Source organism: Pelodiscus sinensis, chromosome 3 (assembly GCF_052426305.1).
Source record: "Pelodiscus sinensis isolate ZL-2025 chromosome 3, ASM5242630v1, whole genome shotgun sequence".
Taxonomy (NCBI): Eukaryota; Metazoa; Chordata; order Testudines; family Trionychidae; genus Pelodiscus; species Pelodiscus sinensis.
In genome coordinates, this window is record NC_143054.1 from 148,855,626 (window position 1) to 148,878,996 (window position 23,371).

The 23,371-nt window shown below is 47.4% G+C and overlaps 2 protein-coding genes across 8 annotated transcripts in view; both read right to left on the minus strand.

The window, feature by feature from the left end:
* Nucleotides 1-12,608, minus strand: part of NEK2 (NIMA related kinase 2) — a 30,979-nt gene extending 18,371 nt beyond the window's left edge. Inside the window, exon 1 of the mRNA XM_075925147.2 lies at nucleotides 12,476-12,608. The gene's annotated coding sequence lies outside the window, so the exon portion shown is untranslated. The remainder of the gene's footprint in view (nucleotides 1-12,475) is intronic.
* Nucleotides 12,609-12,756: 148 nt separating this feature from the next.
* LPGAT1 (lysophosphatidylglycerol acyltransferase 1) overlaps nucleotides 12,757-23,371 on the minus strand; it is a 249,199-nt gene continuing 238,584 nt past the window's right edge. For 4 of the 7 annotated variants that reach the window (XM_075925139.2, XM_075925138.2, XM_089777435.1 and 1 more), the window contains 2 exons: nucleotides 18,879-18,933; nucleotides 16,303-16,870 (listed from right to left, as the gene is read on the minus strand). In XM_075925139.2, coding sequence (XP_075781254.2) covers nucleotides 16,318-16,870; nucleotides 18,879-18,933 — 608 coding nt within the window. In that variant the 3' untranslated portion in view covers nucleotides 16,303-16,317. Of the gene's footprint in view, nucleotides 12,911-16,302; nucleotides 16,871-18,878; nucleotides 18,934-23,371 lie in introns of those variants that run through there. The other 3 variants (XM_075925141.2, XM_075925145.2, XM_075925144.2) reach the window with 3 other exon arrangements.

A 23,371-nucleotide genomic window follows, 5' to 3' on the forward strand; every position in this document is an offset into this window, starting at 1 on the left:
TTCAGGCCAACACTTCAGCACACCATGACCCTCCCCCATCTCCCCTCACGGCCTCTCATCTGCGCTGAAAGAAGTGTATATTTGCTTGTTTGTGCACCCTGCTTTTATAATTTCTGTGGGTACAGGTGAACCCATGTATCCATGCTAAAGCTGCCCCTGGACCAGATCAACCACAACCCCTAACCCCTCCTTACACACACGTAGCATTGTCCACAAGGTCCCACCCAACTCTGTCCCAATGTTCACAGCCCAGCACCGACCCTCCCTACACACTACCTTTCTTATACCAGTATAACTGCAGCGAGTGCTCCAGGTTACAGTCCCTCTTTTGGCTCCTCCAGAACCTCTTGAGTTTCTGGCTGCACTTCACCCCTCACTTATTAATTTATGCACACCCCATCTGTGGCCCCACAAAGTCGCACAACCTCCTTCTCAACCTCCTCCTGGCTCTTACAAGATGGCAACTTACAAAACCAGGGAGTAGAGGTTGGCTGAGGGAGGGGCTTGCGACTGTGGGGCCTACTTCCTCTCCTGCATCTGTTCATGAATCCAGGCAGAGCGAGATCCGCTGGCTCTCTTGAGACCTTTGAAGGGCAATGGGCGCTGTTCTCTGCTCAGTGTCCCCATCCAGCTCCCTCATTTTGACCCTATGACCACCACATCCGTCCCTGTTTTCTTTTTATTTGTCCCCAGTAATTATTTGGTATTCTGGGCTCTGTGGTCCCTTCCTGTTGGCTAGGGGGTGGTCCTTTAGATGTGGGTGGGCCAATAGGACTAGTATAATCCAGTGATTTTAGTGAAATATTTCCCGACATACACCTATGTAAATGGAAGGAGATTCAGACCCAATGTATAGTAAACAAAACAACCTAAGAGCTTGCCCGATCACCTCTAGCCTCCTAGTTCTGCCATACTGTCTTCAGAAATTGATGGTAGTCTGCAGCAATGTCTACTTTGAGGCCTGTAAAGTGTCTACACACCTATGGCACTATAGAAATAACAACATAAATTTAAGTATTTGGCTAATTTACAACTTTGCCTTATTCTTGGCGAGTTTGAAGCAGTTTTGTGATACACGTTAACATGTAGGTGCTACATTTTAATTTCAAAGTCATTCAGCTCTGAAAACCTATCACAGTAGTGAACCCTCATCAAGGATCTGATCCTGCAAACATCTGACCACCCACAACTCCTACTGAAGAGATACTGTAGGTGCTCAGTATATTTAACTGTTAGGCTAGACTTAGTATGGAATGATAAACCACAACAGGCACTTTTATTTTCCAGGTTTGGGGAACTTATGGCCTATTGGTCGAATCTAGCCCATGGGCCAGATCTGGCCCCCGGCTTCCCTTGATCTCACCCGCAGCAAAGCTTGAGGTTGCCCTTCTCCCTCACAGTGGGATAAAACAGCACTAGTGCTCCAGCCCCACTGTAAGTCTCACTGCCTTGGCATTACCCACCCATGGAACTGGAGCACTAGTGCTGGTTCACCCTGCTGCAGGGGGAAGGGATGCCCAGAGCCTCAAGGGAAGCTGTAGAACAGATCAGACCTTTAAGTTAGTTTTTTTTCCTTCCTTCCTTCCATGGCCAGTGAGTGTGGCCCCTGAGTGATTTTTCTTTGGGTCAGTAGTCACTAACAAAACAAAACAAAAACAAAAAAAAAAAAAAAAAAAAAAAAAGAGAGAGAGAGAGAGAGAGAGATTCCCCACTCCTGGTTTAAAAACTGACTTTTTTTATTTTGCTGGAAAAATTCATATTGGAGTAACGTTTTATAAATATGGGGACAAATTTGATCTATGTCTCTTTTAATTGTACAAACGCAACTGGGGGCAGAATTTGGAGACTTATCCAAGGTCCATTGAAAACAATGGAACAAGTCCAATTAACTTTCAGAGAAGTAGCCGTGTTCGTCTGAATCTGTAAAAGCGACAAGGAGTCCTGTGGCACCCTACAGACTAACAGATGTATTGGAGCATAAGCTTTTGTGGGCAAAGACCCACTTCGTCAAATGCTCCAATACATCTCTTAGTCTATAAGGTGCAACTCCTTGTCGCTTATCCAATTAACTTTGTTTGGTATTGTATTAGGCCATTGGTCCTTAATGTTAAATAGCTGGATTTTCAAAAATGACTCCTTAAAATCAAGTGCTTAAACTATGTTCAGGCACCCTTATACAGCCTATGTTAAAAAGTATGGGGCACCTAGCAGCTGCTGTAATTTCAATTTGTTTGAAAGTCATACTATTTATTGGGTACCTAAATATGGATTTAAGTCTAACTTAAGACATTTATTTCAGAACATCTTGGCCACAGGTACTAAACATAGGGGGCTCGTCTACACTGGCCCCTTTTCCGGAAGGGGCATGTAAATTTCATGAGTCGTAGTAGGGAAATCCGCGGGGGATTTAAATATCCCCCGCGGCATTTAAATAAAAATGTCCGCCGCTTTTTTCCGGCTTTTAAAAAAGCCGGAAAAGAGCGTCTACACTGGCCCCGATCCTCCTATTCAAAGTAGGAATAAGAGCCTCCGGAAAAGGGTGCTTTTTCTGGAGGATCGGGGCCAGTGTAGACGCTCTTTTCCGGCTTTTTTAAAAGCTGGAAAAAAGCGGCGGACATTTTTATTTAAATGCCGCGGGGGATATTTAAATCCCCCGCGGATTTCCCTACTACGACTCATGAAATTTACATGCCCCTTCCGGAAAAGGGGCCAGTGTAGACGTAGCCAATGGCTTGAAGCTACACTGCCATTTTGCGTCACACTGTAGCTATACCAAATTTCCACTGGATGGCACTTTACAATCACTCCTAAAGACGAGTCAGATAGAAGGATGGCTATTTTCTTTCATCCAAAGTGTTGACAAAAACTAACCCTATGATATATTGTTGTATTTAAGTAGCAGGACATCAGTAGTAGTTCTGTTCTGAATATTGTCAAGCAGATATTGCAAGTTTTGAAAAAGCTAATGCAGATAAACAGGGCTGGTAAGATGAGAAAAACTGTACTGTGATAACTAGGACTAGAATCTAGTTCCTGTGTTATAGGATGGAGTAATAGCACTTCCTTATTTACTTTCTCCACACCAGTCATGATTTTATAGACATCTTAGTATACCCACCCCCCTTGGTTGTGTCTCCGGTTGGAAATTGCATGCAGTGCTGCATGTACAAGATTTCAAGCATGCAAATGTTCCTCTGGCTCTACAATTGCAGAGACAGGATTTAGCTCTGTGTGCTTTGCTTCTTCAGTGATAAACAGAAAAGGAGAAAAATCTTCCTGCGTTTTAGCCATTTCCCTATATAAAGAGTAGCTGGTTCCAAGATTTTTAGCATGGGTTGTTAGTATTTGCATGTAACTATTACTTCTGAGATCAAGACATAGTCCCTGGTCCTATCAGAGCAATTCCTGACTTAGGAAATCTATTGACTACCTTTAGGCTACGTCCACACTGGCCCCTTCTTCGGAAGAGGCATGCTAATTTCTAACTTTGGAATAGGGAAATCCGCGGGGGATTTAAATATCCCCCGCGGGATTTAAATAAACATGGCCGCCGCTTTTTTTCCGGCTTGGGGAAAAGCCGGAAAAGAGCGTCCAGACTGGCGCGATCCTCCGGAATAAAGCCCTTTTCCGGAGGATCTCTTATTCCTACTTGCAAGTAGGAATAAGAGATCCTCCGGAAAAGGGCTTTATTCCGGAGGATCGCGCCAGTCTGGACGCTCTTTTCCGGCTTTTCCCCAAGCCGGAAAAAAAGCGGCGGCCATGTTTATTTAAATCCCGCGGGGGATATTTAAATCCCCCGCGGATTTCCCTATTCCAAAGTTAGAAATTAGCATGCCTCTTCCGAAGAAGGGGCCAGTGTGGACGTAGCCTTTAGGTAGAGAGAGAGGATTTCCCAGTAAACTGGGTCCTGTATGGATAGTCACAGTAATGCTGTCTTTCCAAGTGATAGCACCAGTCACTTCTGTGAAACTTTATGGTTTGTCTATGTGGCACAGCAATACACACAAGAGGAGTGTGATTTCTAAAGTGCATCAATGTGCTGTACATTGATCAGCCCATGTATATCCTTCTGACACACACTAAGGCTATGTCTACACTGCATTTATTTTTCAGAAAAAGATTTGCATACCTTTTTCCACCTTTTTTTAAGCTTTTCCAACATTTGGCCCACCTACATAGAGTCAAATGTGGAAAAAAACCCACCTCTTTTGGAAGAGCCCTTATTCCTCATAAAATGAGGAATACAGGGCTTCCTAAAGAATGCGCCTGCTTTTTCGAAAACTGTTCCGAAAAAGTGGACACATTCCCTGGACATGGCAGAGTTGTTCCGGGTTACCAGAAAACATAGCCCAAAGTCCCATATTGTATAGCAGTGGCCACCAACCAGTAGATCTTGGAGCCTCTGACAGGTGATCCTGACTGAATTGGTCAAGAGGCTATCAAGTGCCAGCACTTCAGCTGCCCTTCCTCCCACTGCTGTGCAGCTCCTGCTCTTTGCCTTGGAGCTGCCCTCTCAGGAGCCTCCTTCTTTCTGTGCAAGAGAGGGTGAGGAGGGGTGCTCATGTCAAGGGGCCCCCTTTCCCACTCTGTATCCTATCTCCATAAAGCGGAGTGGGGGCACAACAGGACTTGGGATGGAGTTTGCTGGCTGCTTTTGGGAGTGGTGCAGGGCCAGGCCAGGGTGAGCCTGCCTAGCCCCACTTGCATCACCAACCAGGAGCCACGTGAGGTGAGCTGTGCCCAATTGGAGCCCACATCCTGAAACCCTACCCTAGTCATGAACCCCCTCTTGTACCTCAAGCCCCTGCCATAGCTCCAAGCACTCATGTATCCAAACAACGTTCCAGAACCTGCACTTAGAATCCCCTCTTGCACCCCAACGGCCTGCCTCAAGCTCATCTCAGAGCCCCTCTCACACTCCAAATCCCTTAATCCAAGACCAGAGCCTGCACCCCAACCAGCACTGCCTCAGGCTGGTGAAAGAGAGGGAAAATGGGGGAAGGAGGGAGGATGGAGTGAGCAGGGGCAGAGCCTCAGAGAAGGGGGCACAGAGGAGGTGGGGCAAGGGTATTTGGGTGCAAGGTAGATTTTGGATTGCCCTTAAATTCAAAAAGTGATTTTGTGCTTAAAAAGGCTGGCGGCCACTGCTGTGTATCAATATAACACTGCTTCAATGGCACTATGTTAACACACAGTATGAACGTCTAGTGCATGCCAGCAGGGTCTACACAGGTCAGTTAGGCTACGGCTACGCTGCTGTTTTTTTGTGGCAAAAGATATGCAAATCATGCTCGCATTTGCATATCTTCTCCAATTCTTTTTGTGGAAGAGTTTTTCCGATTAAAGCCCCCATGTAGACAGGGCCAAATGTCAGAAAAAAACCCCTCTTTCACAAGACCCCTTATTCCTCATACATACACACTGGGGCTGTGTCTAGACTGGCCACTTTTTCCAGAAAATCAGCCGCTTTTCCGGAAAAACTTGCCAGCTGTCTACATAGGCCGCTTGAATTTCTGCAAAAGCACTGACTATCTCATGTAAGATTGTCAGTGTTCTTGCAGAAATACTATGCTGCTCCCGTTCGGGCAAAAGTCCTTTTGTGCAAAACTTTTGCGCAAAATGGCCAGTGTAGACAGCTCAGATTTGTTTTCCGCAAAAATGCCCTGATCACAAAAATGGTGATCGGGGCTTTTTTGCAGAAAAGCACGTCTAGATTGGCACGGAAGCTTTTCCGCAAAAAGAGCTTTTCCGTGCCAATCTAGACGCTCTGTTCCGAAAATGCTTTTAACGGAAAACTTTTCCGTTAAAAGCATTTGCAGAAAATCATGCCAGTCTAGACTCAGCCTAAGGTTTACAGGGTCTTGTGAAAGAGGGTTTTTTTCTGTCATGATTTGCATATCTTCTTCCACAAAAAAGGCAGGGTAGCTATAGCCTCAGTGCACAGCAAATAGTTGTGCTTGAGCAATCACATTTCTCTAGTGTATGTAGACTGGTGTTTCTTAAACTTTTTAAGACAGGAACACCAAACAATAATTTTTTTTTATGAGGGACATCAAGGACTTTTTGTTGAGCAAAACGAAAAAAAGAGGCCAGGGAAAAGTTATTGAGAAAAAAAAAAAAATAGAGCTGGGGGGAAAGTTATTGAGGGGAAAAAAAAGGTCGCCTGTCCCATTAAGGGCGGCCATTTTGAATTCTGTTGTTCTCCCCGGCACACCTCCAACTGCCTTGTGGCACACCAGTATGCCACGGAACACAGTTTAAGGAACACTGATATTGACAATCCTTCAGTCCCCAATTAGCTCTTACAGCAGTACATAAAATTTTCTGCAGAGGCCTTAATCTGCCTTTGACTTCACCTTTAAGCTTCTAAGGGCATGTAAAACAGGATTGTTGGGCTCCAAGCCTTACAATCTGAGGAGGCCTGGTCAGAGAAGTGAGTGACCCACAGGCCAACCTGCAGAGAGCAGTACAACCATGACTAGGAGTCAGATTGGACGCAAATCTGGAAAGAGCTGGTCAAATGGGCAGGTACTCTGTAAATTGAGCCACTTAAGAGCATGTCTGGCATGTGATTGGTGCATTTTAACACAGCTCCCCAATGTGCTTGTAATCCCCCACAGAGCTTCCCCTGACCTATATTTACTTCTGACAGGAGGAGCTGCAGTAATCTGCATATAGGTGATCTGCAATCCCTTTTGAACTGGGCAAAATACTGACTTAAAGCAGCATTTAAATCTAAAGGGTGCCAGCATTTGGCCTGTGCTTTTCATTCATCACTGAAGTAGAACAGATGGTGGAGTATCAGTTGCAAATGAACCATGCCAATAATTACATTTCTTTGTATAAATGCTACATTTCAAATAACCAGGTCCTTTCCCCTCTCCTTGAATGAAGAGGGGAAAACTAGCTACTTCCAGAAGCCTGAAATAATTTCTGTATTTCAAATGATAAAGAATAATTGAGCCATATGGCTGAGAAGAATAGTTGTCTGATGTAGCTGGATGGTCTTGTGGATAAGGCACAGACTCAGGACATCTGGCATTTAGACCTGATTTTGCCATAAACTTCCTGTGTGAGCTGGACCAGAATTCCATGTCTCTGAAATATAGGAAAGTGGGCATCCACCAGAAGGTATTGTTTGTAAAAGGCAGGGTCTTATTTTCAGAAGTGCTGAGCACTTGCTCACTGATTCAGCTGATTACCACAGCATGCTTCAAGTGTTACCAGATTTCCCCGATACTCTGATGTATGCTCATTTATTAGGGTTACTCTTATGGGAGAGGTTAATAATTCTCTCAATGTGCTACTTGTGCTCTTACATGGAGCTGTATGCTCCCTGCTATCAATTCCCTCCCAATGGAACTCTTCTGCAGGAACTATGTTCCCAAGGACTGGCTTCTTCCCACCCTAGAATCAGACGAACACACAGACATCCACATCCACTAATGGAGCACATCTAAGAGGACTGGTTCACCAGCACATGTATGCCTCTGGACTTATATGTCCCTGGACTCAGTAGGCTGGGTTGCATAGCAATGCCAAACTGTAACCCTCATGCTGAATTTAATAGCACTTTTAAGCTGCCACCCTCATACGCTCCCAGGTTTAGCACATCCCTATCCCCACTTTCACACCACAATCATTCTGCTAGTAACCTACTTGATGACCACACTCCACAGGATTTTGGGGTGTACTGGGGATATTTAGCTTAGGTACAAGAAGCATTGTTGCAGAGCGATTGGGGAAGCCAAAACAACCTGAGGGAGTTTGATCACCCCTGAGGGAGATCAAATGAAAAAGAGAGGAAGAGAGAAAAACAACCAACTTAATAATGAAAGTTACTTATTTCTAGGTAGTAACCATACAAGGGGAAACAAACAAGACAGTATTAAATCCAACTTAAATCTGATCACATAAGGCAAGGTCAGGAGATTATATCAGGGTGGGGGTGAGGGCGAGAGAGATGTCTCACCACTCCATGAAGCTTGAACTGAACGGGATTCCCAGATGGTGATAGCAGCTGAGGGTTCAGTGTTGGAGACAGGCACAGCAGAACAGAGCTCCTAGCTTGATCAGTCAGGAGATGACCTGACACAGAGTTTAGATTCAGGCATCAGAACACTTTTCCTGAGCAAGGACAGGAGCTTTTGTAGGGACACAACAATGGTTCAAGGGGAACACTGGATTTGTTTATGGGTAAACAGATGGTTTAAGGGAGTATTCTAAGGCAGTGGTCTAAAGCACCAGTAGATCTTGGCGCTTCTAACAGGTGATCCTGACATGTTTGGCCAAGAGGCTATGAAGCACAGCACTTCAGCTGCTCCTCCACCTACTGCCATGCTGCTTCTGCCCTCTGCCTTAGCACTGTTCCCCCTGTATCTCAGGAGCCTCCCGCTTGCTGTGCAGGGCAGCAAAGTGAGAGAAGGGGATGCTGATCTCAGGGTGTCCATCTCCCACCTGTATCGTATCTCCAGCAAATGGGGGAGGGGAGGCATAACAGGGCTTAGGATGGAGGGAGTTTGCTGGCTGTTTTTGAGAGTGGTCCAGGTGCAGGGCCAAGGCCAGGGTGAAACCGCCTTAGTTCCACTGCACCACCACCAGCCAGAAGCCACCTGAGGTAGGCAGGGTCCAGCTGGAGCCAGCATTCTGAACCCTTGCCCCGGTCATGAACCCCCTCCTATATCCCAAAACCCTGCCCCAGCCCTGAGCGCCCCCTAGACCTTAACCCTTACAGAGCCTCCCCCTGAACCTACTCCTGCACCCCAACTTCCTGCCCTAGGCTCAGCACAGAGGCCCCTCTCACACTTTAGATCCCTTAGCCTAAGACCAGAGACTGCAACCCAACCTTCTGACCCTGCCTGGTAAGAGAGGGAAGATGGAATGAGCAGGGGCAGGGCTCAGAGAAGGGGCACAAAGGAGATGAGACCAAGGGTATTTGGGTTTGAGGTAGCTCCCTGAATTGCACTTAAATTCAAAAATAATCTCGTGCTTAAAAAGGTTGGAAACCCCTGTTCTAATGTGTTCTAAAGTTATTTAGACTAGACAATAGAAACTGATCATTCCTGGCTATGTGTGGTGTTCCTTGAGAGAGCTCATAAATATAAGTAGGCAGTTTCAGTATTTTGGATATCAATAGAGGATCTGTTACTACAGTTGGTCTGATAATTATTGAATTGGGTGTAAACGGGCATTGCATCCAGAGCAGAGATTTCCCACCAGGCAATACTTTTATGCTTTTGATATCGTATAGATCAGTACAGTTCTTATGCTGGAAGTTCTGTTCTCCATTCTTGTCTGTTCTGTCTTCAATACAGATAAGGCTAGGGGTGTTTCCTTAATTCTGTTACCCTCATCTAGAGAGGTTTAGGTGTGTGCTCCTCTGCCTTTTCATTGCTTTGGTTCAAGTAGATCCCCACTTCTCCATGAATATCATGCCCTGGCTCTCCAAAAACAGAGGGCTGACAGATGATCATATCTGTGTAACCACTACCAGGTGGATTTGAACCTGAGACCTCTGAAGCTTAGCATGGGATCCTCTACAGCTTGAGCTAGAAAACCACCTAGCTCTTAGCTTAGGTTGCAGCTCACTCATTCTTATCTCTGATTGCCAGAGGTTCCCAACATTTTTATACTGGGACTAGCAAACCCATTCACAAACATTTGGCAGACCGATAACATTTTATTTGCATATTTAATATGTAAATGAAGATTCAAATATGGAAATAAAATGGTATCAGTCTGCCAAATGTTTATGAATGGGTATGCTGGTCCATGGTATAAAGAGCCCTGTCCCCCAGTGCCAGCCCTAATCCCTAGAGCCCCTCGCCCCTCACCCCTCTACATCCCCCAGCACCAGCCACTGACCTCAGAGTCCCCTGCACCCAACCCCCCAGTGCCAGCCTCTTGCCATCAGAGTTTACTAGTGTGAGCCCCCCGCCCCCAAATGCCTCAGTGCAAGACTATTGTTTTCAGAGCCCCACGGCTCCCAATGCCCCCAGATCTCCTCTATCAGCCCCCAGTATTAGTCCTGCCCCAGTGCCAGCCCTGTCCCTCCTAATCCCCTCACTATTAGCCCTACCCCCAGAGCCCTCCAGTGCCAGCTCCTCATCCTGGAGATCACAGTACCCCTCAGTGTCAGCTCCCCAGACTCTTAGAGCCCACCCCCAGCACCCTCGTTACCCAGCCGCTGCCTCCCAACTGCACAGAGTACTTCCCTGCACAGGGGGAGGGCTGCGCGGAACCCACAGTGTGCCAGTCCCCTGCTGAGCACCACAGCAGCCAGACTCCACGTGGCGCTTGACTCCAGTTTTAGCACTCAGCTCAGTTCAAGCGCTGCGTGGCGCTCAGCTGTCATGGCGCTCAGTGGGGGGCTGGGCTCCACATAGCGCTTGGCCCCAACCAAGTGCTGTAGCTGCCCATCACACAGCCTCACCAGTCAGGCCAAAGCAGCCCACAGAGCTGGAACTGGGGCCACCATGAGGCTGCCAGTAGAGACAGCCTCTCTGAGGCCCTGGCTCCAGCTGCAGCACACCCAGTTGCCTGCTGGACCACTCACCTTGCTGCTGTGTGGAGAACCCCAACAGGCAGGGCTCATCAGTAGCTAGGGGCGTGGCCAGGCACTGTGCCATGGCCTGGCAGGCAAGTGATTGTAGACCGGGAGTTGGGAACCACTCCTTTAAGTGCCGCTACATGGGACAGTGACCCATACTAGGTGTGTGGGTTACACCTTGTCTCCCCCAAAACACAGAACTGGTAGGTAATGATGCCTTGGTTTTCCAAGAGAAGGTAGGGCAATCAACTGGTTATCTAAGGTGTTTGTACACTAATGCAAGAAGCCTGGGAAACAAACAGGAAGAATTAGAAATCCTGGCCCAGTCAAAGAACTATGATTTGATTGGAATAATGGAGACTTGGTGGGATGACTCACATGACTGGAATGCTGTAAGGGAAGGCTATAAACTGTTCAGGAAGAACAGGCAAGGGAGAAAAAGAGGAGGAGTTGCACTGTATGTAAGAGAGCAGTATGATTGCCCAGAACTCCAATATATAGAGGGAGAAAAGCCTGTTGAGAGTCTATGGCTACATCTACACTGCAGGCTTCTCACGCAAGAAGCCTTTTGCACAAGAGTTTTTGCACAAGAACTTCTTGTGCAGGAGCACGTCCACACCAAAAAGTGCATTGCAAAAATGATGTGCTTTTGCACAAGTGTGTCCACACTGCATGGACGCTCTTGTGCAAGAAAGTTCAGAGCACCTGTGCTTTTCCTCTGGGGCATCCACACTTGCCTTTTTGTGCAATAGCTGTAGCGCAAAATGGAATTATGCTCGTAGAAGGAGGTTTACCTACAACAGCAAAAGCCCTCTGTTCTGCTGTTATACTGCTGATTTACTTGTGCAAAAGCACATTTAAGGTATGAACGTGCCACAGGTTTTTGCGCAAAAACAGCCATTTTTGCGCAAAAGCCTTGCAATGTAGATGTAGCCTATGGGTTAAGTTTAGAGGCAGAAGGAACGGGGGTGATGTTGTGGTTGGTGTGTGCTATCAACCACCAGATCAGATGGATGAGGTAGACAAGGTTTTCTTCAGACAACTGAGAGACGCTTCCAGCTCACAAGCCCTAGTTCTCATAGGGGACTTTAATCATCCTAACATATGTTGGGAGACCAGTACAGCAGTACGCAGACAATGCAGGAAGTTTTTGAAGAATGTTGGAGATAACTTCTTGGTACAAGTACTGAAGGAACCGACCAGGGGCATGTGCAGCTTGACTAGCTGCTCACAAACAGGGACGAACTAGTAGCGGAAGTAGAGGTGGGTGACAACCTGGGAAGCAGTGATCATGAGAAGGTAGATTTCAGGATCCTGACCAAAGGAAGAAAGGAAATTAGCAAAATACACACTCTGGACTTGAGAAGAATGGACTTTGACTCCCTCAGAGAACTGATGGGCAGGATTCTCTGGGATGCTAACATGAAGGAGAAAGGAGTCCAGGACAGCTGGCAGTATTTTAAAATACTTTAAAAAGTATTTTAAGAAGACTTAAAGGCACAGGAAGAAACCATCTCGATGAACAGTAAGAAAACCCAAGATTGGCTTACCGGGGAAATCCTTGGTGAGCTTAAACACAAAAAGGAAGCTTACAAGAAGTGGAAACACGGACAGATGACTAGGGAGGTGTATAAATACAGATGACTAGGGAGGAGTTCAAGAACACAGGGGAGTTATCAGAAAGGTGAAAGCGCATTAGGAATTGCAGCTAGCAAGGGATGTGAAGGGTAACAAGAAAGGTTTCTACAGGCATGTTAGCAATAAGAGGGTGATCAGAGAGGGCATGGGGCCCTTACTGGATGAGGGAGGTAACCTAGTGACAGATGATGCTTTCACTCTCTCCCTCATCACAGCATGCACAGGCCCCCCACACCCGCACCAAAATCTGAAATGGCACCCGTTCCCCATATCCACAGAGCCAGTTACCTTGTCATAGAAGGCAATCAGGTTTGTCAGGCACGACTTGACCTGTTAAATCCATGTTGACTGTTCCTGATCACTTTTCTCTCTTCTAAGTGCTTCAAAATGGATACTTTGTGGATCCCCTCCATGATTTTCCAGAGACTGAAGTGAGGCTGACCAGTCAGTAGTTCCCTAGATTTTCCTTGGTCTCTTTTTAAAAGATGGATGTTACATTTGCCTTTTTCCAATTGTGATCACCACAAGTTTTCAGAGATAATGGCCAATAGCTCTGCAATCACATCAGCCTAAGTACACTTGGATACACAAATCCATGGGGCTGGATCTAATTCATGTCCAACTTTTCTAGATAGTTCTTCACCTGTTCTTTCTCCATCAAGGGCTGCCCACCTCCTTCCCATAGTGTGTTGCCTTTTGCAGTAGTCTGGGAGTGGACCTTGTCTGTGAAGACAGAGGCAAAAAAAGCATTGAGTACTTCACCTTCTCACACATCAGCTGTCACTAAGTTATCTCCCTCATCCAGTAAGGGTCCCACACCTTCCCTGACTACCCTCTTTTGCTAACATGCCTGTAAAAACCTTTAAGAACATAAGAATGGCCTTACTGGGTCAGACCAACGGTCCATCCAACCCAGGATCCTGTCTGCTGACAGTGGCCAATGCTAGGTGTCCCAGAGGGAGTGAACCGAACAGGTAATGATCAATCGATCTCTCTCCTGCCATCCATCTCCACCCTCTGACAAACAGAGGCTAGGGACACCATTCCTAATAGCCATTAATGGACTTCCAGAAGTAAATTTACAGTACAGCATTGTAAAACAGGGCTTCTTCCAGAAGAGTTATTTCTCTCCCCACGAGGAATAAGCCCTCTTGCGCAAGAGCTCTTCCAGAAGAGGTCAGTGTAGACAGGCAACATGAATTTCTTGTGCAAGAAACCCCTGTGGTTAAAATGGCCATCAGAGATTTCTTGCGCAAGAGAGCGTCTACACTGCCATGGATGCTCTTGCGCAAAAGCAGTGTAGACGCTCTCTTGTGGAAGAGTTTTTGCATAAGAACTCTTCCACAAATGAGTTCTTGTGCAAGAAGCTGCCAGTGCAGATGTAGCCCATGTCTCTTTAAACTCTCCTCATATGGGACTCAGTCCAAACCCCTAATCTTTTTAATTTGCCCTTCTCTGAACCTTTTCTAATGTCAGTATAGCTTTTTTGAGATGAGGAGACCACATCTGTACACAGTATTCAAGATGTGGGCGTGCCATGGATTTATATAAGGGCAAAAAGATATTCTCCATCTTATTCTCTATCCCTTTTTTAATGATTCCTAATATCCTGTTTGCTTTTTTGACTGCCGCTGCACACTGTGTGGACATCTTCAGAGAACTGTCCACGATGATTCCTAGATCTCTTTCCTGATTAGTTGTAGCTGAATTAGCCCCCATCATATTGTGTGTATAATTGGGGTTGTTTTTTCCAATGTGCATTACTTTCCATTTATCCATATTAAATTTCATTTGCCATTTTGTTGCCCAATCACTTAGTTTTGTGAGATCTTTTTGAAGTTCTTCACAGTTTTTCTTGTTACTCTTCACATCCCTGGCTAGCTGCAATTCTAATTGCACTTTGGCCTCCCTGATTACATCCCTGTACAATCAAGCAATATATATTTATACTCCTCCCTAGTCATCTGTCCAAGTTTCCACTTCTTGTAAGCTTCCTTTTTGTGTTTAAGCTCACCAAGGATTTCCCTGGTAAGCCAATCTGGTCGCCTACCATATTTGCTTTTCTTACTGAACATTGGGATTGTTTCTTCCTGTGCCTTTAAAATACTGGCTTCTTTAAAATACTGCCAGCTCTCCTGGACTCATTTCCCCTTCACGTCATCATCCCAGGGAATCAATTCTCTGAGGGAGTCAAAGTCCCTTCTTCTCAAGTCCAGGATGTGTATTTTGCTACTCTCCTTTCTTCCTTTGGTCAGGATCCTGAAATCTACCATCTCATGATCACTGCTTCCCAGGTTGTCACTCACCTCATAGACTCATAGACTTTAAGGTCAGAAGAGACCATTATGATCATCTAGTCTGACCCCCTGCACAGTGCAGGCCACAGAATCTCGCCCACCCCTCTTAGAATAATCTACTTCCCCTACTAGTTCTTCCCTGTTTGTGAGCAGCAGGTCAAGTTGGTCAACCTGGTCGGTTCCTTCAGCACTTGTACCAAGAAGTTATCCCCAACATTCTCCAAAAACTTCCTGCATTGTCTGTGTACTGCTGTATTGGTCTCGCAACAGATATCAGGGTGATTAAAGTCCCCCATGAGAACCAGGGCCTGTGATGTGGAAGCTTCTCTCAGTTGTCTGAAGAAAGCCTCGTCTACCTCATCCATCTGATCCAGCAGTCTATATAGCACACACCAACCACAACGTCACCCCTGTTGCTTCCACCTCTAAACTTAACCCATAAACTCTGAACAGGCTTTTCTCCCCCTATATAACCCAGGGTATGTCTAAACTACATGGCTTCGTCGCTAGAGCCATGTAGATTTGTTTGTTTGGCAAAGGGAAATGAAGCCACGATTTAAATAATCTCGGCTTCATTTATATTTAAATGGCTGCCGCGCTGAGCCGACAAACAGCTGATCAGCTGTTTGTTGGCTCAGCGCGCTAGTCTGGACGCTCCCGTGCCAACATGAAAGCCCTTTATCAACCTCCCCGGTAAACCTCATCCTACGAGGCATAACGGGGAGGTCGATAAAAGGCTTTCAGGTCAGTCCAGACTAGCGCACTGAGCTGACAAACAGCTGATCAGCTTCATTTGTAAGCTTCCTTTAAATTTAAATGATTATTATTTAAATCGCGGCTTCATTTCCCTTTGCCGATCAGCCTAATCTATATGGCTCCATTGATGGAGCCATGTAGTTTAGACATACCCCCAGTGACCCTTGGTTTTTTTTCTCTCTCTCTGCAGGTAGTGAAGACCATCAACAGGGTGCTGCTCCGCAGAGTCGTCCGCCTCACTGACCTGGACTTGGTCATCCAAGTTCAGCGCCCTTGGCTTCCCCAACTGCGGGAGGGCAATCGATGGGACGCATATCCCCATCTGTGCCCCGGACCACCAGGCCTCCCTCTACATAAACAGGAAGGGGTACTTCTCCATGATCCTGCAGGCCATGTCTGACCACCGGGGCCAGATTACAGATATCAGTGTGGGCTGGTCCGGCAAGGCACACGACACGCGGGTGTACCGCAACCCCTCCGTGTGCCAGAGACTGCACTTTGGGACTTTCTTCCCTGACCGCCACATCAGGGTTGGGGACGTGGACATGTGCCTGGTGGGGGATGTGGCCTACCCAATACAGCCCTGGCTGATGAAGCCCTACACAGGACACCTCAGCCACTCCCGGCAGGCCTTCAATGCCAGGCTCAGCAGGGCCTGCATTGTGGTCAAGGGGGGCCTTCGGCCAACTGAAAGCACGGTTTAGATGCCTCCTCACCCGCCTCGACCTCTCCCAGCACAATATTCTGCATGTGGTGGCAGCGTGCTGTGTGCTCCACAATTTATGCGAGAGGAACGGGGAGGCTTTCCTGCCAGCCTGGATGGCAGAGGCTGACTGCCTGGCTAGCCAGTATGGACAGCCCTGCACGGCTGCCAGCCGGGAGGCCCTTCAGGGGGCTGCCTGCATCCGGGAAGCCCTGCAGGAGAGCTTCCAGGTGGACGAGGACTGAAGTCCCCCTGGCATGCCCCACTGTGGCCTTGTGCCTTACATTCCACCCCCACCTCCTTCCCCTTTCCCCTCCCTAACCCCCCTTCCTGATATACAATAAAAACACCTGTGTTGCCACAAAAAACTCTCTTTATTTAACATAACTGAGGTGGAGGGAGGGGGAGAATGAGGGCGGGAGAGGGGAGGGGGGAAACCTGGGAGGAGGGAGCTGGAAGGGGGAGGCAAGGGGAGGAAGAGGGAGGGGAAGCTCAGGGTTGGGTGTCTTGCCGGCCCTCCCGTCTCGCAGCACTGCGGGTGTGGGGGCCTCAGCATTCCCGGGGGGGGGGGAGTGGGTGTGGTGGGTGGGGCAGGAGGGATGGGGAGTGCAGAAGAAGCGGGAGGGGGAGCAGGGGTGGGAGGAGGAGCAATAGCTGGGGCGGCCACAGAGGCTGGAGCAACAGGAGGCAGCAATCGGTCCGCCAGGGCCTGCAGGTGTTTGCGGAGGGCACGGTCCTGCTCCCACCGCTCTCACAAGCTCTCCCGCCACAACTGCAGGTCCTCTTGCACCCACTGCTCCTGGCTGTGGACCTGCCATCCCTGTAAGTGCAGCTGCTGCCTCAAACTCCTCCAAGTTGCGGGTGTGCCTGCTGGCCAGGTGCGGGTGGATTGTCCAGGTGGGGTGGTGCACCCTGCACTTGCAGGTGCTGTGGCGAAATGAGAAGTGGTCAGTTCTCCCTGGGGACACAGTGGGTGAACCCCAGCCTTCCTCTGCAAGGCGAGGACAGCAGGTCTCCGCACCTGCTATCCCTGGGAGTGTGAGCTGGCCCAGGACTGCACCCCAGCCCCTGTGCTGCCTATAGTGTGGTATGTGGGGGAATGGGGGATGTGCCCTATCTCTGTGTAGAGGGGCCATCTGGAGGGAGGGCAGTGTGCAGCATCTCTCCCCGGGGTCAGGAGCCTGTAATTTGTCTTTACGTGTAGGCGCATGTGCAGAACAGGCCAGGGCCCCTGCATGGCACCCATCTGGGGCCACATGTCCTGGATAGCACGGAGATGCATAGGTTGCCACCTGCTCTGTGGTTGTCAAGGCTGACATGCACAGTCCCTGGGCTCCCCCTCCCCGCATCGCCCCGCATAAGGGGACTGTGATGTCACTCACATTGGAGGCCTCCCCAGCCTCGGATGAGGCTGCTGACGGGCTCTCCGGTTCGGCTTGGGGGTCCTGGGTGCAGGGCAGGCTCCCTGCAGGCTCCTGACTGCCATCGTCCTCCTCTTCCCCTGTGTCACGTGCAGGGCCCTCTGCCCTGGGGTCAATGACGACCAGGGGGGCACGGACCGTCTGACCCCCCAGGATGCAGTCCAGGGCCTCAAAGTGCGAGCAGGCCTCCAGGTCAGCCCCTGGTTGGGAGGCTCTGGCATAGGCCTGCCGCAGTTCTTTAATTTTGCTGCGCACCTGCTCCTGGCTGCGCACGTGGCCTCTGGTGGCCAGGCTGGCAGCCATGCAGCTGTAGACAGCCGCATTCCTGCGCCTAGTGAGGAGATCGTGGGCATTGGAGGCCTCCCCCCAAACCTCAATGAGATCCACGATCTCCACACTAGACCAGGAAGGTTCCCACCTTTTGTGGCCCCTGGCAGACTCCTGGGAGTCGCCAGCCAGGTCCTGGGGAGCGGTGGAGGGCTGGGTGGCAGTGGGTTGCTGGCTTATCCTGTGCCAGGTGCATGGTCTGCTGTGTGCTGGCAGGCTGGCAACTGGCACAGGCACTGTGGCCAGAGTCTGCCTCTTTAAGGGCTCCGGGGCTGGGGGAGGAGCAGACAAGTTTTCCTGGTTGTGCCCACAGTGGCCACCAGGGCTCCCTGGGAAGGGCTGGAGGCCCCCTAATTTGAAATAAGTGTGTACACAGCACTTATTTCAAATGAGCTATTTCGAATTTGGTGGTATTCCTCGTAGAATGAGGTTTACCAAATTCGAAATAAGGGCTCCACTATTTCAAATTTATTTTAAAATAGCGGTTTGTATGTGTAGACGCTATTATTTCGAATTAAATTTGTAGTGTAGACACACCCTTTGATTGGTAACAGCTATTTTGTATCTATAGTTAGGATTATATTTTTCCATTTGCATTACTTTGCACTTATCATTACTGAATTCTGCCTTTGCCGTGCCTGATTTTTGTAGCTCTTTGCAGTTAGCTTTGGATTAGTGCCTGTTCACCGTCTTTTCAAATTAAACACAGTAATCCAAATGCAGATCCCTGCAGCACAACACTCATTCCTACTCTGCCTCTCCCCCCTCCCCCCAATCTTTTAAGTGGAGTACCCAGCAATGTTTTCATTATGATCTAATGATCCTTCAGTTACTGGAATGTCCAGCCTTTTGTTATTCTTAATCACTGTGCCTTCCTCTTTCTATAACTAACTCCCTGCATCAAAGGCAAACCTGCAAGTAGCTCAAACTCTGTTGCATTTAAGAACTGCCTCTGGAGTCAGGGCTTTGAGCAGACCTCAAGTACAGCATCAGCTATACTGAGATTTTTATAGCTGCATGTGTATCCTGGATACATGTGCTATGTATGTGAATGTATGTGCTATGTATTTATAAGCTACAGATCCCAGTGTATTTTTATTCAAAAGTTATTTTAAGAACAACAATGTGCTGTGGGCCTCACTGGAACTGAAACCTCCTGAACTTTGGGAAGTAATCAAAATCCGTACCTGAATTTGAATCTCAAGCCCAGCTGCAATGATAAATTATTCTTGTCTCTTCTTCCTGAAACCAGGGAAAAGCCTCTCATTAGTATCCTTTTATAACTATTGGGAGATGTTCCACATGGAAAGAAAAAGAGCAAAGTCTAAAGAAATTTTGAAGGCAATATTTACATCTTTTCAGAGCCCCTGACATTCAGTTTTGTCCACAATTCAGTTAAAAGTCTATCTCCATGTGGTTAATTAAACAAGAGGGAGGAAGGCAGCTTGGTTCTGAAGTTAAATGGTGGGCTGCCAAATTTTGATCAAGGATTAAAAAGAAAGAAACTTTGCTGCAAAGAGCTTGTTAGAAGCATGTGTAAAATTTCTTTGGGGGTAAAAAGCTCTTCAGGTCCACGACTCCAGCCAAAATGACAGCTTTGGGTGCTGGGTTGCACTGTTAGTTATAAGATCATTTGAGTCAATGGTTGCATTAGGTTCAATAAATACAAACTCTAAAATTAATTTTCTACTGGCCCCCAAGGAAGCATCCCCACTGATCTCTGAGAAGAGCTGCCTAGTCTGAGTTCTCCAGAGCAATGAACTAACCTAACCTCCTAATGCTCATGAGTGCATAAAACCCTTTCTTGGTTGACTTCACTAGAATTTGCTAATTAAATTTCTCAGCATCCTCCAACTTGTTCTCTGTAATCTGTTAATTCTGATGTCCTGAGAATCCATGCAATTAATGTGCTTTCTGCTAGGCGGGATGATTTTATAAATTATTTTCATAGTTTATGGAATAGGCTGGACAATTTAACAACCAGAAATAGTAATGCTAACTCCCAGAGTTACTTCAAAATGACATTAGAAAGCAACTTCTCTCTAATAAAGCCTTCATCACTCATCATCCCTCCATTCTCCACAATTTCAGGATCCACCAAATACCATGAAACCAGTGGGAGAGGGAGGTCAAGAAAGCTGCCAGGATCACATGCAGAGGTTCTTCTCTCTGGGTACGTCTACACTGCAACACTGTTCTGAAATAACTTAGTCCACATCTACACGACATGCAGTTATTTCTAAATAGTGTCAAAATACTGTCAAGCTGGAGGACTTCTTACTCCAATACCTGTAACCCTCATTGTACGAGGAATAAGGGAAGTTGGAGGAAGAGTGATCTATTTCAAAATAAGGGCTGTCCAGATGCTCCCTATTTTGAAATAAGCTAGTTCAAAATAAGATATGCAATTGACATAGCTCAATTTGTGTAGCTCATTTTGAATTAAGCCCTGCAGCACAGACACGCCCTCCCTGGGTACTGGCTTTGTTACCTGAGGGTTGTTTCAATTGCAGCACATGGTGAGCTTGATGGTGGACTATGCAGGGCAGACCTATGACTCTGCAAACTCTCCATTTTATCTCTTTGAAGGCAGGGCAGGGGACAAAATAGTGGCAGTGCAGAGGTGCTGGGTTGACGCTTCCTCTAACACCTCCTAAGATTCCTGTGCTCTTCTCAGTGAGGCACAGAGAGCTTTGCTGTAATAACTAAACTATGTTTATTTACTCATGGCTAAATGCTATTCAGAGCTACCTGTCTCCAGTTCTCCACTCTACCTTCCTTCCCAAGTTCTGCTTTGGAAGTTGCAAGACCGAGGATGACCTTTTAGTCCCTGTAGTTGCACCCCACATCCTTGTGCAACAAGTGTAGCTGTTCCACACCATCCCCAGTTCACTCACTTAGGCTATGTCTAACCTGCAATGCTTATTTCAGGATACTCCAGAATCCTGAAAGAGCTATCCCGTGTCTTCACAGCAAGCCCTTTATTTCAGGCTCATTATTCCAACATCCCTGTACACCTCATTCTATGAGGAGTAAGGGACATTTCGGAATAGTGCTTTATTTCAAAATTTGGCACTGTTTAGACAGTGCCAAATGACGAAATAAGCTATTTCAAAATAGCATCAAAATAAGATATGCAATTTGAATACCTCAAATTGCATGTCTTATCTTGAGTTATGGTGCAGCACAGACGTACCCTTGGAGTGTGTTCTGGGCCCAGCCCTTTGTGAGTATTTAAATCTTAGTGTACGTCTACACAGCAGGGGCAAGAGAGGCTGAAAGGAGGTGAAAGGGTCACAGCAGGGTGAAAGGGTCCCTTACTCCTCATGAAATGAAGTTTACCCTGAGTTGCAGTAAGAAATCCTCCAGCTTGACATTATTTTGAAATAATGGCTTGTAGCATAATAAAATGAGCATCTATGTCATAATAACGCGAGTTATTTTGAAATAACGCTGCTGTGTAGACATACCCATAAGCTATATAGTGTCAACCCTACATGGATCACTTCTATGTTCTGGCAAAGTTCTGGCTGTGCTGTGTGGGTCTCATGCTACTGGTGGATAATATTAGCCCCAGAGATTCGCTGTGGTTTTATACACCAGTGTTTCCCAACCTTTTTTATAAAGTACTCTTTAAAAAAAAAAAAAAAAAAAAAAAAAAGGTAAGAACCCCAGTACCTACAGTTTTCAGACACACAATTTTTTCCTCTACAATTGCAACACATTTGTTTAAACAACTTAATCGCAGATGGGCAGGCGATGAAATTTTGGGGTGTAAAAAGCACAAAAATAATAAAGTGCAGTAAAACTTAAAACAAAAATTCAGTTTTCTCCAAATTTCAGTTGTATTGATGTACCCCTCCAGACTTCTCTTGAGTACCCCTAAGGGTACTCATACCACTGGTTGAGAAACACTGTTATACATAACCCCTTTTTCTTTACAGGAGGCAGGGTTCACAACTTAGTCAGCCATATTCATCACAGGCTACTCCAAGGTGAAACCCCCCTGATAGTGCTGGGTTTCCCTTCTTGGGACAGGCTCTATATTGGTATAGGGGAAGGTTGGGAGGGGACCCAGGCCCAGCTATTACTCTAGCCCAGCCCCCTTCCAGCCCAGGGCCCCTAAAGCAGCAGCAGCATTCACGGTTGTTTTTCCTTTCAACTTGGCAGCTTTTTTCCCTGGACTACTTCCCCAACCACTCCCTCCAAAATGTCTCCCTCTAGTACCCTCTAGAGGGAACCCCCCCCCAAAAAACAACAACCCACAAACAGAGTGGCCCCGATAAGAAATGCTTTTGAGGCTTTTTGGCCCTAACAGGCTGCTGGACGCCATCCGCTATCTTGTCTCCCTGCTCCAGGCTGGACAGCTCCCCTGTGTAACCCAGTAAACACCCGGGATTTTCGCCTCCTGGCCGGGAAAAAAAAATCAGAAAATACCAGACATTTTAGGTGTCCAGTGTTGTCTGAATTCTTTTACCAGACACGAGGTAAAAATACCGGACACCTGGCAACCCTACTTTTCTCCTTCTGGTCCATCATCTTTGTCTTTTCCCTCTCCTTACCTAGGGGAGGCCTTTTAAAGAAATTCCATTGTCTGTAATTGGCTGCAGGTTTGAATGAGTTGCCTAAGGGAGCAATCTAGTTAATTAGCCCCAGGTGTTTTTCTGCCTTCATTTTATTGCAGCAGGCTCTAGTAGTTTAGTCTAGAAAGAGAAAACCTCTCATCCAGTGTCTTGTAACCTGCCTCCACCAGAGTGTGGCAGTTTGCTGAGCCCTCTGACCTGACCCTTTTACAATCCTTACCCTGCTTCCCCCCCACACCCTTCTCTTCTCTGGGAGGGGTGTGTGGGTGGGGGGACTGTTGCTGCAGCAGGCAGGGAAACCTTGGGGCTACGTCTACACTGGCATGATTTTCCGAAAATGCTTTTAACGGAAAACTTTTCCGTTAAAAGCATTTTCGGAAAAGCACGTCTAGATTGGCAGGATGCTTTTCCGCAAAAGCACTTTTTGCGGAAAAGCGTCCGTGACCAATCTAGACGCGGTTTTCCGCAAAAAAGCCCCGATCGCCATTTTCGCGATCGGGGCTTTTTTGCGGAAAACAGTACTGTGCTGTCTACACTGGCCCTTTTGTGCAAAAGTCTTTTGGAAAAAGACTTTTGCCCGAACGGGAGCAGCATAGTGCTTTTACGGAAATTCAAGCGGCCAGTGTAGACAGCTGGCAAGTTTTTCCGCAAAAGCAGATGATTTTGCGGAAAAGCTTGCCAGTCTAGACACAGCCTGGTTGTTTTTCATTCTGAGCCAGGCCCCCTATTTTTCTTCTCACCTGCTGTTTGCCAGAAGCCTCCTCCCCCTGCTAACTGTCGAGGCTGCTGGGTGTGGGGGTGAGTGGGGGCCTCTGCTACTCTGCCTCTGGGCAGGGGATGGGGGAGGAACTCTTCTTTCATCTTCTTGGGGTGTCTACCTGGCCCCTTTTTCTTCTCTACTGCAGGCCTGGACTTCACTGCTCCTGCTGCTGCTCCCCCTCAGGCAGAGGAGGTAAGGGGCTGCTTTGGGGCAGCTCCTGGGGTCCTCTCTGCCCACAGCTTGCTCTCTGTTGGGGGGGGGGAGTTTTAAGGGGCCCTCTTTCCATCAGGGTTTCTAAATGGTGGCAGATGTAGCTCTTGTGGCACACTGAAGGTGG